The sequence below is a fragment of the Panthera uncia genome (genome assembly GCF_023721935.1).
Source record: "Panthera uncia isolate 11264 chromosome A1 unlocalized genomic scaffold, Puncia_PCG_1.0 HiC_scaffold_17, whole genome shotgun sequence".
Lineage (NCBI taxonomy): Eukaryota > Metazoa > Chordata > Mammalia > Carnivora > Felidae > Panthera > Panthera uncia.
The window spans coordinates 141,452,969-141,471,583 of NW_026057577.1; the positions used below are offsets into that span (position 1 = coordinate 141,452,969).

The window sequence follows — 18,615 nt, forward strand, 5'->3', positions numbered from 1 at the left end:
GCTACTGTTGGAGCCCTACAGCTGGACTTTAACTAAAAGCCATCCTTTTGGATAAGAAAAAAATGAGATAGTAGAAGTGTGATATTCATTGATCATTTAACCTCCATTTCATTGCAGATGATGCTGGCCGAATACCAGAGAGTGAAGTCAAAAATGCCTCCCATCATAGAGCAACTGATGGTCCCTCATTTGGCTAAAGTGGATGAAGCTCTCCAGCCTGGCTTGGCTGCACTGACCTGGACATCACTGAACATTGAGACGTACTTAAAAAACACTTTTGCGAAGATCAGTAAGTCTGTCTGAATAGTTATTATTTCTCATTTTTGAAAGGCTGCGTTCTTAACGTCTATTGTATAATTTCTTCTAGATACTGGGGTATAAATAATGAAGTGAGACCGTTATTCTTAAGCTGTTCCTTAGGGAATTTTACCAAAATACATGAACTCATTAATTTCCTGGAAATTCACTATTTAATTTTATCTCCCAGAGATTAACTGCATTTAAAAATCATACTTACTATTGGACATTCGACTTTCAATAAGATGGTCAATTTAAAGTTGGAAAACTGTGATCCAGAGATGCTGGGTGACTGCTAATGTGATATAGATGTAAGCAGTAAGGGTGAGTTTAGAACCCAGTTTCCTTGCCTCCAAAACAATATTCTTTCCAAAATACAGCTCCCTGGGAACTAAAACAGGAGGAAATAGGCTAACATTCTAGAAGGAGATATTTAATAAAAGGTATAAAAACTTCATAATAAGAGTTATCACAACCAAATTAGAACAGGCTCTACCAAGCTATACTTTAGTACTATTCTCCCTAGAGAATATTAGGATTAGAATATTTGCATTTGGATGTCTTATTATTATGTTACCTGGGACAGGAGCTAGCTTCTAAAGAAGCTCTCCTTAGTTCTCGTATTCTGTTTTCTTTTTGCGATTTACATGAAGGATCTGAGATGGATGTCAGAAGTCCAAGATGACTCTTAGGGAGTTAAAAATCAAGGTATCAACACAGATAGTTCCTTCTGGAGGCTTTGGGGGAGAGAATCCTTTCCAGTTTCCAGAGGTCACCTACATCCTTTGGCTCATGGTCACTCCATCTTCAAAGCCAGTAACATAGTATTCTTAAATCTCCTTCTCTCTGTTTCTCTGTTTCCGTGGACTTTGACTCTCCTCCTTTCCTCTTATAAGGACTCTTATGGCTACACTGCTCCCACCTAGTGTAGATAATTCCCACCTAGATAATTTAGGACAGTTTCTACATCTCAAGATACTTAACTTGATCACATCTGCAAAGTCCCCTTTGCCATATCAGGTAGCATTTGAAGGGGATTAGGGTGTGGACATCTTGGGGGATGGGGTGGCTCACAGATGTCCTCGAAGAAGCTTTATAGAATCAGAAACAGTAAAGAATTTTATTGAGCATTCATGCTTACCTAAAAGTGTTGGCTCTCTTCTAGTTGGAAATAAGCTTACCAGGCAAAACTTTTTGGTATCTTGATATTAACTTAGAAATGGTTGAAAACTTTTAAGGCCTTATTCTATAGGAAGTAAAGGTATTTATTTAAGGGAACATTTTACATCTTTGATACATCATGAGTATATGACATGGACTTGCCTGTATTCAATTTTAACTTCATTTCCTAGATGAAAACCGTATCAGAAGAAAAGAGAATTTACTCTGTGGTATCCGTTGAAAACCATATTATCCCTTAGATAGAGCTTTATTAACCATCATTCCTACTTTTGATGTAAAAGTGTTAATTTCCTCTGGAATTGACCTTTCTGTCTATGGAACTTAGTGTTCAATATTACTTCAGCACAACTTAAAAAAAACGTACCTTATGATACTAACAGTAAAAGAAAAACCGAGGGAATTGTTTCACTTCAGTAGTATCTGTTGGGGCGCCTGGCTGGCTCAGTTGGTGGAGCATGTGACTCTTGATCCCGGGGTTGTGAGTTCAAGCTCCATGTTGGGTGTAGAGATCACTTAAAAACAAAATCTTAACAGAGAATTATCTGTTGAATACCTCCTGAGGAATAGGTGCAGAGCTGTGTTGAACAAGCAAGGATGACAAGGAGGAATTCTAGAAGAAGAAGAGACACATGAGTAGATGAGTAGGCAATATGGCGCACGTACAGCTAGAAGGATGCTCAGGGGTCAGTGCCAGCGCAGGAGGAGGGGGCAATTCGAATATGTGCAGAGTCACAGGAAGCCTCCTGAGGGAGATGCATTCGAGCCAGTCCTTGAAGTCTTGAGTCAGAGAGAGGCAGGTTGAGAGAGCCAGAGCCGGGAAACCAGTTAGAGGAAGGACAGTGTGAGAAAATCAAGAGAGACACAGCGGTCCCCAGTGACCATAATCCTGATTTCACCACGGCAGTTTGGCCGTGTACATTTTTTTTTTTTTTTTTCGAAAAAAGAAAAGTGCTTCATCCTTTGTATTCACTTTTATTTTTTCCAAAGAGGACCTGGAATTGCTGCTTGACAGAGTCAACGATCTGATGGAGTTTCGCATTGATGCCATTCTGGAAGAAATGAGCAGCACGCCGCTTTGCCGGCTTCCCCAGGAGGAGCCACTTACCTGCGCCGAGTTCCTCCAGATGACAAAGGTTATTAGGAGATTGATGTTTTTGTTAAAATTTTTAAAATAAAGGGCATGTTTCGAAGCATAAATTACATATTTTTCTTCTGTCTGTAACTGGTCTGTGATAGATGTGATCAAACGCAGAGCTTTCTGGCAGTAATTTGAAAACGAAGAGGAACGTATCTAAGGAGTCACTTAGACACGAAGAGCAGATCATTTCTTTTCAGACCAGTTGGAGGGGAAATTGCCATGGGACGCATTTCTCGTTTTTTTCCATATTTTTTGAAAAATAGAGCTATTTTGTTGAAGAGCTTCCAGTATGCTAGTGCTAATTAATAAGGCGATTGTTTTAAGTAGCTTCAGGACAGAATTTCTTCCTTAAACATTTCTGTGGAGCACTGCTCCCCAAACAGGTGTCCAATGGCACACAGTTCCAGAGTCACTGCCAGGAAACCGGGAAAGCTGGGTCTGGGTGGAGATTGCTCAGGGTAAGGACCGTTCCCCCAGTTACCCTGGCAGCTTCTTCACTCATTAACATATTCAAATAACAGCTTTCAGAAGATCTCCTGGGAGAGCCTTTGTAACTTGCTTTGACCCATTATTTCTTACACTTTTTTTTTTTTTTCCAAATGGAACACTTTCTTCCTTATACCAGGATTAAGATCCTACAAACGGTGTTCCATGAATTGGCCCTTTGGAAATGTCACTTTGGCATCACTGCAGTGTTCTCGATGGGCATCCTGATGATAAGAATTCATCAGTGATGATTTTGATATGGTGTGTCAGGAGTCCTCAAGACCACCCCCACTAGAAGGATGATTTATAAGAATGGCCGATTAAGGGATGTCTGAACGGCTCAGTTGGTTGAGTGTCAGACTTCGGCTCGGGTCATGATCTCACAGTTCATGGGTTTGAGCCCTCCATCGGGCTCGCTGCTGTCAGCACGGAGCGCACAGAGCACACTTCAGATCCTCTGTCCCCTGCTCTCTCTCTCTGCCCCTCCCCACTCTCTCTCTGTCTCTCTCAAAATAAATAAACTTAAAAAAACAAAAAAGAATGGAAGATTGGTAAGAAAGACTCCCGGAAGTCAGCACCTACTTGCACTAAAGACTGAGACTTACTAGAGTGATGTAGTAAAGACACCCAGGCCATAGGGAAACGAGGTGGGGGGGGGGGGTTGGAGGAATGCATGTGTGCATTCCTTATGCTCTCTCACTCTCATGAGGGGCCACACAGAGCTTACTCTCTCTCTAGCAACAAAAATGCAGCAACATGTTTGCAACATTTCTGCTCAGGGAAGTCCATGAGAAACTCAGTGCCCAAGCTTTTTATTGGGTGTGGTCACATAGGCACCGTCTGCCTAGCATGGACCAAAATCCCAGGTATCCAGAAGGAAAACAGGTATGCAGCATAAACCACACTGTTTGCACAGGCTGTGTAGGCACAGTGAGCCAGTCTTACCAGCTGGGGAGCCGTGGGAACCTTCCCCAAATCCAGGCCCCCAGACACCAGCCAAAGACCAAGGTCCCAAGCAGAATAGTAGTCTCAGTCCCGTCCCGGTAACACATGTTACCTTTTCTGCATATGTGGTAATCTTCAGTTTACATTAAATTACTACTAGATAACCAAAATTAAATGTCAGCATTTTAGAAATTCCTATTTCTTCCTTCTCTCAGACTCACCAGCTGTGTCTACACCCCAAACTCCCCCTGCCCGCGCGCCCCTGCTCATTTGTCATGCTCTTGCCCTCTGAGAAATCACTTAGCTTCATGGTTTTAATGTTACCCCTATTCGTAGGATTATTCTATAAAAATACATCTCTTTTAAATTTAAGCACAAGCTTTTAAAAATGGGAAAAATACTTTTTTTTTTTTTTTTTTTAAATCATTTAGACCATGCTTGTTACAGTTTGGGTATACGGACTGTTTTATATGCCTCTCAGTAAAGTTGTGATCCCCTGCTACACGTGCAGCAGATTTTGATTTGTTTTTTATTATCTATTTATTTATTTTTTAAAAATTTATTTAGACAGAGAGAGCACACAAGCAGGGGAGGGGCAGAAAGAGAATCCCAAGCAGACTCCACATTGTTAGTGCAGAGCCTGACACAGGGCTCGAACTCTCAAAGTGTGATTCATTATCTGAGCTGAAATCAAGGGTCAGACACTTCACCAACTGAGCCACCCAGGTGCCTCATATTTTGATTAAACAAATAGTTTTTTAAAGTAATCTTTATACCCAACATGGGGCTCGAACTCACAACCCTGAGATCAAGAGTCGCGTGTTCCAATGACTGAGCCAGCCAGGTGCCCCTCCAGCAGATTTTGAATAGTGTTTTTCTCTCCCACTTAACGTTTTTTCAAGAACTATTTCTCATGTTGCTATGTGGCTTTTATAGCCACCTTTTTAATGATGCCTTCAGAATATTCTATTGAGTTCATGTACCTTAATTTACTTACTCATTCCCTGTTGCTGGACATTTGGGTGGTTTCCAAAGTTTTGCTATTTTGCCAAGAGCTGCAATGAATATATTTATATGTATCATGTTTTCCCCTTTAGGACTATTTCTTTCTTCAAAGCAAAATTATTGCATCAAAGAATGTGGCTTCATTTAATAGCTCTTAATATTTGTAGCCAACTTGCTTTTCAAAGGGATGGCATCAGCTTCCAATGCCATCGGCGACGTAATGGTACCAATTTCACTATCTTTCAACAGATACTGTTTTATAATAATAGTGATAAATTATAACAGAGATTTTATTATAAGTTATATAATAAAACAACACATTTATTATAAATAAAATATAATCAATTTTTTGAAATAAATAATTTGAAATTATTATAACTTATTCATTTCAGTTTAAGTAGCAGAATCATAGAACCTAATCTTAATTTGCATTTTGGTTACCAAAATGAGTGATTACCAATTAAGTGAATGCTTTCTCTTGAATTTGTTTGCTTTTTTAAAAAAGTTTATTTATTTTGAGAGAGAGTGAGAGAGAGAGAACGCGTGCATGCTCACGAGCGAGGGAGGGACAGAGAGACGGGGAGAGAGAGAATCCCAAGCAGGCTCCATGCTGTCAGCGCAGAGCCCAACACACGGCTCGATTCCAAAAACTGTAAGAGCATGACCTGAGCCAAAACCAAGAGTCGGAGGCTTAACCAACTGAGCCACCCAGACGCCCCAGAATTTATTTACTTGGGGATACAGCAATGAGCAAGACAGATGAAATCCCTGCCTTCATGGAGCCCGTTTTCAAGTTCAGGATTCAGAAGAGCAAATAAACAAAAAAGCCAGTAACCCAACAAGTTAGGAGGTGATAAGCTCAGTAGAAAAAAATTAAGAGGGTAATGAAGAAAAGGAGTATCTGATAGACAGTTGTGATTTATGTTGATGGACAGGGATGACTTCTGCTATTACATTTGAGCATTGGAAATGAGGGAGAAAGCCTTGGGAATAACTTTGGGGAAGAGAATTCCAGGCAGAGGGAACAATAAGTGCCCCGAGGCAGAAACTTGTTATGGTAGCTGGAGGAAGATGTTGCGTTAAAGTTCACGGTGTATGTTCTTATGCTGAGGGGGAAGGAGAAAGGGAATGGCTAGTAAGTATGGTGTCTGGGAAGCAGGGGAGTCTGTGATTTAGAACTCACGTTGTGTGGTTATTCTTAAACAGAAGGGGACATACCGCATTCACTGAAAAAAGATAAGGGGTTAATGATAGAGGCCAGTTTATCTTCTGAATGAGGGCGTGGGATCAGGGATTTGGGTGAGTCCCCACGTCTTGGCCTTTATTTGCTTTGTGCTGTAAAAATCAAGGTCACTAGCTGAGTATATGGAAGAGGACAGTGTAAAGATTTGAGGATACAGCTATTATGGGGCCTGGTAGAAGAATGTGACTGTAGTCCTGTAGAATGATTCTGGGTAGCATTAGGGGCCTGACTGAATTTGGGGACCACATTCCCAGTGCCAAGTACGTGCGTTGCCTTGACTTGTGTATGCAAGTGGAAAGGGTTGGTTACCTGGTTCATGTGGGTTGGGCTTCTCCCGGCTGGGGCAGTGGAAGGCTGAGGGAGTGATGGAGGTAAGGATACTGATGAGAGAATGGTTGAAGTGAGAAAGCAAGTCATTAGGAAAGGGTGTGTACAGTGAAAGGATTTAGGATACAGACTCTAAAAAATATTAGTGCTCTCTCAGAAAATAAGGAGCTCATTTATATGGAATGAGATTAGCAAGTTTGGCAAATGTAGGTCCTGTGGTTATGTGTGCTTTGCTGACCAGTAATAAAAACAAACACTTCCTGAGTACTTACTTTGTGCCAGGCACTATTCTAGTATTGTACATACATTAGCTTATGGAATATTCCCAATAACATAAGGTAGGTTCTACGATAATCACCACTTAATTTTCAGATTGGGAGTCAAAGATTTCCCAGAACTAGGATCTGAATCCAGGAATTTTGGTGCTGGAGTCTCTACTTGTTACTAGATGGTACTAACTCTATCTCATCCCTTACCCAATCTCCGACCTGCCTCTTTTTCATAATTGTCTCAAGGCTAGGGATAGAGATTGGTAGTTGGGTGAAGTTGTGAGTTGGGAGTGAAGTTCTTATTTTATGCTTTATTTGATGATAAAGAAGTTTAATAGTTTATTTCAGGACACATCAGAATGTTCCTATGTAAATGGTATCAAAATGCCATGTGCCCTGCAGCAGCAGAGTGGAGGTGAAGGTCATTGGTGATGAGGAGGTAAATGAGCCGTGAAGCTGACGTTTGGAGTAGAAGGTCCATGAGCACATTAGAAGAGTTTCAAGATGAATAATGGTGGGCCTTGGGAAGGAACCAGAGACTGTGACCAACTAACAGGGTGTATTATTGCATGGACTTATTGTCCAACTAGGTGGTAAATTGCTGACTGTCTACATCATCTGTCTCTATCTATCTATCTATCTATCTATCATCTATCTATCTGTATCTATCACCCTACAGAACTGATCATAGTGCCCCAATCATTATTAGTTTATGTTTGTTAAATCTCATTCTTGAGAAACATGGAATCTCACGAGAGGGGAGTGGAATATCTGAAATTAATTAGGGGCTGACTATGGCTTGTTGTCAAAGGTGAGGAGAGAAAGAAGGCCGACTAGAGCAGATTGATGTGACATAAAGGAAGCTTCATGGACAGAGAGGCTGATGATAAGCATTTGGAGGTATTTTCTTTACTGTTGGAGAAGTAAGTATAATTTTGGTCTACCTGAGCTGATCAAGTTGGTTTCTTATCTTTAATGCATTCTTTTACATGCCTGCCAGGATTAATGTGAGGGGTGTGGCCCTGCATTATTGGAGGCCAAAATCCAATCTAGAGGCTAAATCTATGGCATTACTACTGGTACTGATATGGTCTTAAGAGTTAGATAAACAGGGGTGCCTGGGTGGCTCAGTTGGTTTAGTGTCCAACTTCAGCTCAGATCATGATCTCATGGTTCGTGAGTTTGAGCCCCTTGTTGGGGCTGACAGCTCAGAGCCTGGAGCCTACTTTGGAGTCTGTCTCCCTCTCTCTCTGCTCCTCTCCTGCTCACACTCTGTCTCTCTTTCTCAAAACACAAAAAATAAATAAACATTAGAAAAAAAAGAACTAGATAAACAAATATGACACTGTTTTTCTTCTTCTTTTTTTTTTTTTTTTGGTAGGACCTTTGTGTAAATGGTGCTCAGATACTAAATTTTAAAAGCTCATTAGTGGAGGAAGCAGTGAATGAACTAATAAATATGTTGCTGGATGTGGAAGTTCTGTCCAAAGAAGAAAGTGACAAAGTATCTAATGTAAATAGTGCTGATTCAAAAAACGAAAGTTCAGGTAAGAGATGGGGTGATGGAAGGGTCTTACTTGTCCAAGGGCATTACTGAAAACCAAAATTTCATTTGCTATATATCAGTTACTTTCACACTTCTGTAAACACTCTCCCAATTTTATAAGGACATTTATAAATCTGAAGTTATGATTCTGAGCCTATTGTCATTAGTCCCATTATTTTTTTTGTGAAATTCTACAAGCATGTACCTTGTCAGTAAAGTAGGATGGATGATGGATTGGAATTCCCATTAGAGGATCTCTGTCTATCCTAAAGCAAACCTTTCGTGGGGATGAGGACACTGACAGGCAGAGAAGGAAAGTGATTCCTCCGAGGCTTTATGGCTGTTGATAGAAGAGAGAGCATCAGAACCCAAGTCCCTGAGGCCCCGTCTTGCTTTTTCAGCCATAGCTCAGGCCTCTCCTCCTGTTTCCTCACACTGTGGAGCAGAGAGGCCTCCAATAACCCACGTGGTGCCCCAATTTCCTCTTCCTCGCTTTCTAGGAAATCTGACGTCTAAGTATGATTAAACTTGCACGTAATTTATCGTATCTCTTCAATTGCGATAGATGGTTCTCTTTCTTTCCATCTCCCTCCATCTTCTCATCTTGTAACAGCAAAGAGAGAAGGAAATTCCGACACCTTGACGTCATCCCTCAAGGCCCCGGCAGGCCTCTTGCCTTTGGCGACAATCCTGAGAAAGAAGAAGGAGACTGAGATATTAGAAGAGGAAGCCTGCGGGTTACTCTCCCATTTTAACCATCTAAACACGGATGCGCTTCTGAAAGTTACAAGAAACGCGCTGGAGGCCATCCGCAAGCGCATTCATTCCTGCAACATGGCGAACTTCCGGGGTAATAATTCTGCACAGTTTGCCTACTGGCGGGTTGCTGCTTGAGTGGCGGGTTGCATGCCTACTGGCATGGTTGCTGCTTGTGTGTGTGTATATTCCTGCTATTTGTAAATAATTAAAAAAATCCACCATTTACTAACAGCCTCCATGTAAGTTTATACTTTATGAACTTTGATTATGCCAATAATTCTGTGAAGTAGGTCTTACTAATCCATACTTTCCAAAACAGAAAATGTTTTTACTATTTTTGGGTCAATTTGCTACTTTCCAGCTAGTTTGCTCATTCTTAATACAATCATCCTGTCCTCAGCACAGTTCAGAAACACATGTTGTATTCCCAGATGAGCCACAAAAATCCATCAAATCTAGAGACATTCTGCAATTACATTTTACATTAAAAATTAAAATAAAATATTAATTAGAATAGAAAAATAATAGGGCAATAAACCCTTTTTATTTATTTTGAATATTGGCATTTAAGGGGAAGCGTCTTTAATAATTAAAAGTAGATGAGTAAAAGTGGATACATTGAAGGGATTTTTTGATTGGTAGCATGGTTTATTATGCTTTATTTCACTTTGGAAGGGAAGATAATCCTTTTATTTAACACCAGGGTATTATTAGAACTTATCAAGCGTTGGTTGATATGCTGAATATTAAATCACATGTGTTTCCAACTGTATATATTGCAGGTATTTCCAACTATATAAAGCTACAGACACACATGCACACACACACCCCCACATTTATATATCTATGCTATACTGGTACTTATACCTACATGCAACTTTAAAAGCCCCTTAGTTATAAATGGTGAGTTACACCTTATTTCTTCTCCACTCTTTCACTGCTCCCAGTTTGGATTATACACACTGTGGTAGAAAGGTGTTTTATTTGAAAATTTCCCAACTGGTTATGTGCTCTGACTTTGCCTTATTCTGATAGTTATTCTTGTTCTTCATGCCTTGCTTCCTTACACTACATTTAACATTTAATTTGGTGGCATGGTGGTATGTGAACAGCATCCCTCTCAGTATTTTGGATAACAGTTTACATATTTAAGCCTGATCCCACATAGTGGGTGTCCGTTATGGAGGGGGCACCAGTGGCTTGCATCAGAAAATGCGTCGGTCCCACTGAACTGTTGTTATGTTGGATAAAACGAGTTAGTTTTCATTCATCTACCAAATATTTGTCTGATTGTATGTATCTATTATGTATTGTTCTAGGTGCTTTAATTTTTCCAGCTTAAAATGAAATAAGACCCATTTTAAATAAAAAATAGTAAGGCTTCCCTCTTTTGTGTTAACTCAGACAGTAACAGTACATCGAAGAGGAAGCAGAACAGTCTGCCCATTTTCCGGGCGGGCATCACTCTGGCCATTCCCAACATTGCCATGGCCCCTGCCCTGGAAGACATACAGCAGACACTGAACAAAGCTGTGGAGTGCATCGTCAATGTCACCAAGGGCATTAGACAGTGGAGCAGCGAGCTGTTGTCTAAGGTGGGTGTGGATGAAGGAATCATTTCATATGGAAGATTCTTCTGTTATGGATGGGGCTGAGCTGAAGAATATCCTTTCACTTTGTAGAAAAAGATGCAGGAAAGAACAACGGCTGCTTTGCAGAATAATGAAGACAGTGATTCTGATGCTGAAATTGGAGAAAATGAACCTCAAGGTAAATGTTCCTTTAGTCCTTTTTAACCAGTCATTGAAAACCAACATTGATGGAGCTAAAATGTATTTTCCCTCCGTGCAATTCTTAAATCAGTGTTGATTGGAATATAAATCTATGAGCCAGTTTTTTTTTTTTTTAATTTTTTTTTCAACGTTTTTTATTTATTTTTGGGACAGAGAGAGACAGAGCATGAACGGGGGAGGGGCAGAGAGAGAGGGAGACACAGAATCGGGAACAGGCTCCAGGCTCCGAGCTATCAGCCCAGAGCCTGACGCGGGGCTCGAACTCACGGACCGCGAGATCGTGACCTGGCTGAAGTCGGACGCTTAACCGACTGCGCCACCCAGGCGCCCCTCTATGAGCCAGTTTTAAGTTAATATAATATGAAGATCCATGTATTTTAATATAGCCATTATAAATGGTATATATTTAGTGTATACATCACAGATATGGCTGCCTCACTAATTTCTGGTCCCTGGTAATGAAAAGAACAGGGGGACAAGGAAGACTTTAGTCTCACAGTTTAAAGAGAAACTTGCCATCATTGTAATGAATATTTTCTGACATTTAAGAGATAGTTTGTATTTTAACCCAGTATGTGTCCTGTTGTGCTAATGTGTTGTGATTTTTGCTGTATGTCTCATGCTTTTCATTTATAGTCTGTAAAATTAGAGAACATATGATATCCAGTTACTAACGATATTAAATGTTGTCTTTAGTCCTGCAAACTCTTTCTACAGCAACCCTGCAAAAGGGAGACGCCATGTAATTTTCAATTATTATTTATATTCCTGCATGGTAAATCAGCTAACCATCACAAGAAACCGAAACACGTACCTCTTTGAGATAGTCTGTCACTGAGAAAGAGAAAGATAGCTCAGAACAATGTTGTCCATAACTTACAATAGTATTTATTGAAGCTAAAAAAAAAAAGCGTATGTTATTGTGTTAATTTCAATTTTTATATTATTTGGAAACATTGCTTTACTTCCTAAAATAGTCTAAAATAGAGAATTTTCTAAACTCAGAATATGCTCAGTCATGAATTATGTCTAAAATGGAGAAGAAAAAATGTTTAATGAAAAGTTGCCTGTATGTGTTTGTCATGACAAACGAATTAAAAAAATAAGCTGCATTAGAAAAAAATAACAGCTTTGAGATATAACTTACATAAAATGTGTCCTTTATTTATTTAAGAATTTATTCTTTTAACGTGTACAATTTGGTGGTTTTAGTATATTCACAGAGTTGTATGCCCATCACCCACTATTTAATTTTAGATCATTTTTATCACTCCCCATCCCCCTCCTCCCAGCCCCTGGGAACCACTGACCTACTTTGTCTTTATGGATTTGCTTGCTCTGGACATTTGATATAAATGGAATCATACTGTACATGGTCTTTTGTGACTTCCTTTATTTAGCATAACACTTTCTTTTTCTTAAAAAAATTTTTTTAATGTTTATTTATTATTTTGAGAGAGAGGAAAGACAGAGCAAAAGCAGGGGGGATGAACAGAGAGAGAGGGAGACACAGAATCTGAAGCAGGCTCCAGGCAGGCTCCGAGCTGTCAGCACAGAGCCCGACGTGGGGCTCGAACCCACAAACCATGAGATCATGACCTAAGCCGAAGTCAGACACTTAACTGACTGAGCCACCCTGGCGCCCCTCGCATGGTATTTTCAAGGTTCATGTGGTAGCAAAATGTCAGTACTTCATTTCTTTTTATTGCTGAGTCATATTCCGTTGTATGGACATGCCACATTTTCCTGATGCATCCGTTAGTTGAGCATTTGGGTTATCTCTACTTTTGGACACTTATGCCTAATACTGCTATGAACATCTGCGTAAAGTTTTTGTACAGACATGTTTCGTTTTCATTTCCGTTGGGTCTGTACCGAGGAGTGGCATGGCTGAGTCCGCAGGGTAACTTTATGCGTAACATTCTGAGGACGTGCCAAACTGTCTTCCAGAGCAGTCGTGCCATTTTCCACCCCCACCAGCAGTGTGTCAGGCTTCCGCAAATGCCCCCTGCACCCTCACCAGCCCTTGTCTGCTTTGGTTGTAGCCATTCTCGCAGGGGTAAAGTGGCACCTCAGTGGGGGTTAGATTTGCCCTCCCCTAATGACTAATGATGTTGAGCATCTTATGTGTTTTTTTACCATTTGTATATCTTGTTTGGAGAAATGTCTATTCAGATTTTTTGCCCATGTTTTAAAATATTGGATTATTGGTCTTTTTATTGGTGAGCTGTAACAGTTATTTACCTCAATACGATATCAGATAATTTGCAAATATTTTCTCCATTCTGTGGGTTGTCTTTCACTTTCTTAATGGTATCTTTGAAAGCATAGATGTTTTAATTTTGATTAAGTCCAATTTAGCTGCTTTTTTTTTTTTTTTGGTGCTTTTGATTTTATACTTAAAAAAAGGGTTGTGGGGGGTGTGGTGCCTGGGTGGCTCAGTCTGTTAAGCATCCAATGCCCTGTTTTGGGCTCCCCGCTGACAGAGGTTGGGATTCTCTCTCTCCCTCTCTCTCTCTGCCCCTCCCTCACTCGTACTCTCTCTCTCTCTCTCTCTCAAAATAAATAAACTTAAGAGAAAAAAAGAAACAGGGGCTCCTAGTTGGCTCAGTCAGTGAAGCCTCCTACTTTAGCTCAGGTCATGATCTTGCAGTCTGTGGACTCGAGCCCCACGTTGGGCTCTGTGCTGACAGCTCAAAGCCTGGAGCCTGTTTCAGATTCTATGTCTCCCTCTCTCTCTGCACCTCCTCTGCTTACACTCTCACTCTCTCTCAAAAATAAATAAAAACATTAAAAAAAAAAAAAAAAGAAGAAGCAGTTGTGGGGCACCTGCCTGGTTCAGTTGGTGGAGCATGTGATTCTTGATCTCCGGGGTAATGAGTTTGAGCCCCATGTTGGGTACAGAGATTGGTTAAAAATAAAATCTTAAAAAAAAAAAGAAAAAAAGAAACTGTTGCTTCACCTAAGGTCATGAAGGTTTACTGCTATTTTTTTTATTTTTTTAACATATTTTATAGTTTTAACTGTTATATTTCGGCCTGTGATCCATTTTGAGTGAAATAGGATTTCAAATTCATTTTTTTGCCTGTGGATATTCACTTGTGACAGTACCATTTATTGAAAAGACTGTTTTTTCCCAGCTGCATTTTCTTGGGACCTTTGTTAAGAATCGATTAACCATAAATGTAAAAGTAAGCATTTATTTTTGCACCCTTGGTTTTATTTCATTGATCTTCTGCACCACCCTGTCTTGATTACTGTAGCTTTGAAGTAAGTTTTGAAGTTGGAAAATGAATCTTCCAACATTTTCCTTTTTCAAGGTTGTTGATGACTCTTCTGGGTCCCTAGTATTTCCATATGAAGTTTAGAATCAGCTTGTGAATTTCTACAGAAAAAGGCAGCTGTGATTTTTATAGGCATTGTGCTGAATTACAGAGTATTGAAATGAAATTTGAAAGGATTCAAATAATGCAAAGTACATTCTCCCACCGTATTGTAAAAATCAGTTACAGGAGATTTGGGAAATTCCCAAATACATAAAAATTAAATAACACACTCTGAAATAACCAATGAGCCAAAGAAGAAATCACAAAGGAAACTGGGAAGTACTTTTAGGATGAAAGCAAAGGAAAACACAAAATACCAGAACTTATGAAATGTAGTTATAATAGCATTTGGAATGAAATTTATAATCTTAAACATGGATATTAAAAAAGAAATACCTTAAATCCATAACCTAGTCTTCTGTCTTAACAAAACTCTTTTCAAGGTCACTATTTTTTTCTTCTAGAGACTGTCATCTGTTGAGCCCCTCTTGTGAATTTTCATTTCATTTATGTTCTCCTCAATCTCAGAATTTGCATTCAACTCTTTTGTATTTCTATTTCATTATTGCTATTCTTTATTTTGTGAGACATGATTCTCACACTTTCTTTTTTTTTAAAGTTTATTTATTTATTTATTTTGAGAGAGAGAGAGAGAGAGAGAGAGAGAGAGAGAGAGAGAGAGAGAATTCCAAGCAGGCTCCACCCTGTCAATGCAGAGCCCAATGTGGGACTCAAGCTCAGGAACCGTTCATAAGATCATGACCTGAGTCGAAGTCAAGAATTGAAGGCTTAACTGACTGAGCCACCCAGGTGCCCCTTCTTTAATTCTTTAGTTAGGGTTTTCTATCATTCCCTGAACACATTTATAACAGCTGATATACACATTTTTGTCTAGTAATTCCAATAGTTGGGTTTTCTCATATAGAGTTTCTATTCACTGCTGTTGTTCCTGTGTGTGGGGACTGCTATTTTGTATCTTTGCATGGCTGACCATTCTTACTTTTGTTAAAAACTTGATATTTTAAAGAATAGAATGTGGCACCTTTGAAAATCTGGCTGTCTTGTCCCCAGTCTGTTGTTGTTGCCACTGTTTGTTTCTTTATTGACTTTATGGACTCTCCTGGACTAATTCTGTAGAATTTGCCTTTCCTGTGGTGTGCACAGCTGGAGTTTCTGGTTAGTTTCATGGTCAGCTAACGATTGCCTAGAGATTTCCTTAATCCTCTGAACCAGTAAGTCCTACACCCTTCGCCTAGGGGATGGTATGTTGGCTGGAGCACCTGACGGCTCAGGAAGTTTTCAGGACTGCCTTAGCCTTTATTTACTGATTGTGCGAGGCCCTGAGTTCAGACAAAGTAAAAGATCAGGGCATTTTAGGTCTTTCCTGGGCATGTGCACAGCGCTGTACATATGCATGACTTTTAGAGCCCCAGGGGATCACGACTTTACAACACCCTCTGTGGATATCTATCTCATTCCTCAGATCTTTGATTTTTTTGGCCAACCTCTTGTTTATCTCAACGAGTACCATTGTCTCAGGCGTCTGTGAAGTTAATTGTTACTGCTTGTTTTTTTTCTAATAAATGCTTTGGTGATAGGGTTTTTGTTTGTTTGTTTTTGTTTTTTGTTTTTTTACTCAGTGAATTCTGAGTCAAGTCAAATAAAGATAAACTCTGGATGGGGCTTTTCTAGAGAACATCACGATGAGTCAAATAGTCACAATTCTCTGGGGCTTCTTGAGGGGCTCCAAAGCCAGTCTGGCTCCTGGGTGATGCTAAGCTGTGGCTGTGTTTCTCAAGGCGAACACATTGCCAAGGAGGGGGAAGTTAAAACACCTCGAAATTCACTATGGTTGCCAAGATTTTAGCATTTTTTCTTTTTTTATAATTAAAAATTTTTTAAATATTTATTTTTGAGAGAGAGGCAGAGCATAGTGGGGGAGGGGCAGAGAGAGAGGGAGACACAGTATCTGAAGTAGGCTCCAGGCTCTGAGCTGTCAGCACAGAGCCCGACCTGGGGCTTGAACTCACAGACTGTGAGATCATGACCTGAGCTGAAGTTGGATGCTCAACTGACTGAGCCACTCAGGTGCCCCTTAACATTTCTTCTTAAATAAAGAAACACTACTTGGATTCTTGCAAGCTTTGTGTAATGTCCAGAGTCCTGAAAAATTGATATTGACAAGTTTTCAATTGCTTTTTACAAAGAAGCAGATTGTCAGAGGTCCTTACTTTATAGAAATTTCTTCCTTATAGAAATCCCTTCGTCTTTTTATTTTATTTATTTTCAAAAAAATTTAGAAAAAAAAATTTTTTTTTTAACGTTTATTTATTTTTGAGACGGAGAGAGACAGAGCATGAATGGGGGAGGGTCAGAGAGAGGGAGACACAGAATCTGAAACAGGTTCCAGGCTCTGAGCTGTCAGCACAGAGCCCGACGCGGGGCTCGAACTCACGGACCGTGAAATCATGACCTGAGCCGAAGTCGGCCGCTTAACCAACTGAGCCACCCAGGCGCCCCTCAAAAATTTTTTAATTAAAAAAATTTTTTAATTTAATTTTTTTAATTTAATTTTTTATTTTTTAAAATTTACATCCAAATTAGTTAGCATATAGTGCAACAGTGATTTCAGGAGTAGATTCCTTAGTGCCCCTTACCCATTTAGCCCATCCCCCCCCCCAAACTCTCCAGCAACCCTCAGTTTGTTCTCCATATTTATGAGTCTCTTCTGTTTTGTCCCCCTCCCTGTTTTCATATTCTTTTTGATTCCCTTCCCTTATTTTCATCTGTTTTGTCTCTTAAAGTCCTCATAGGAGTGAAGTCATATGATTTTTGTCTTTCTCTGACTAATTTCACTTAGCATAATACCCTCCAGTTCCATCCACATAGTTGCAAATGGCAAGATTTCATTCTTTTTGATTGCCAAGTAATACTCCATTGAATATATATACCACATCTTCTTTATCCATTCATCCATCGATGGACATTTGGGCTCTTTTCATACTTTGGCTATTGTTGATAGTGCTGCTATAAACATGGGGGCGCGTGTGTCCTTCGAAACAGCACACCTGTATCCCGTGGATAAATGCCTAGTAGTGCAATTGCTGGGTCGTCGGGTAGTTCTATTTTTAGTTTTGTGAGGAACCTCCATACTGTCTTCCAGAGTGGCTGCACCAGCTTGCATTTCTACCCCTTCATCTTTTTAAAGCATGTTCCCTATGCTGTTGATATAAATTTCTCTCTCTCTCTCTCTTTTTGGTTTAGATACCTTTGAAATAGCATCTGTAAACTTACCCATTCCTGTGCAAACCAGGAACTATTATAAGAATGTGTCTGATAACAAAGAGATTGTGAAATTAGTCTCTGTGCTTAGCACAATCATCAACTCCACTAAAAAGGTACGTCAAAAGGATTTGTCACCAGAACCCTTTGCTTTACAATATGTACTTGTGTGAATGTCACAAGCTTGTGTCCTACACGTAGCCTGGGTCTCACCCACGGTGCCTTTGGTGAGGAGCTGTGGGATCTTGGATGTGCTCAGCAAATGTTCGTTTACCTAAAACTTTTTCTTTCTAGGTTGCGAGGTGAAAAAGGACCATTATTCCTATGTTTTATGTTGTGTTCTGTTTAGTGCTTTAAGTCTATGTATTTACTGATTTAGTACAAATAAACCTAACTGTTAAAAAATATTAAGGGGTGCCGGGTGGCTCAGTCATTTAAGTGTCTGATTCTTGGTTTCGGCTCTGGTCGTGATCTCACAGTTCGTGGCTTCGAGCCGCACATCGGGCTCTGCAGCTGACAGCGTGGAGGCTGCTTGGCGTTCTCTTTCTCTCCCTCTCTCTCTGGCCCTCCCGCACTTTCACTGTCTCTCTCAAAATAAGTATACAAACTTAAAAAATTCAAACCACAAGTGAGTACTAGTCAGTACTGACTAGTATCATCTGAAGCAGAATAAGGCTTATACTTAATTTTTCATTTTTGTGTAGTCAGGTAAAGCTCATAAACTATCAGATGAAAACGTATGTGTATTACCACACGGAGACGAGGTCATAGGGAAAATAAAGCAAATAGGTGTTATCAAGTCAAACTTGTACTCGAAAGGGGTGTACATTAGGATTAAGTTTTCTTCCAACCTGTTCCTCTCTCAGCTCCCCCCTTTCTGTTCAGGCAAGCCTGTTTTTGTCAAAAGGATTCAGAACCCTGAAGTCAGCTTCTACTTACGCACAATTTATATTCACACTGCCACCAATACCTGTTGACTCTTTAAAAATGTCTTTCCGTGTTGAGGGAATAGTTGTC

At 39.9% G+C, this 18,615-nt stretch overlaps 1 protein-coding gene across 1 annotated transcript in view; it reads left to right on the forward strand.

The window, feature by feature from the left end:
- Positions 1-18,615, forward strand: part of DNAH5 (dynein axonemal heavy chain 5) — a 240,303-nt gene that overhangs the window by 46,946 nt on the left and 174,742 nt on the right. Inside the window, exons 16-22 of the mRNA XM_049648271.1 lie at positions 118-289; positions 2,467-2,612; positions 8,274-8,439; positions 9,052-9,288; positions 10,602-10,792; positions 10,880-10,967; positions 17,581-17,714. Coding sequence (XP_049504228.1) covers positions 118-289; positions 2,467-2,612; positions 8,274-8,439; positions 9,052-9,288; positions 10,602-10,792; positions 10,880-10,967; positions 17,581-17,714 — 1,134 coding nt within the window. The remainder of the gene's footprint in view (positions 1-117; positions 290-2,466; positions 2,613-8,273; positions 8,440-9,051; positions 9,289-10,601; positions 10,793-10,879; positions 10,968-17,580; positions 17,715-18,615) is intronic.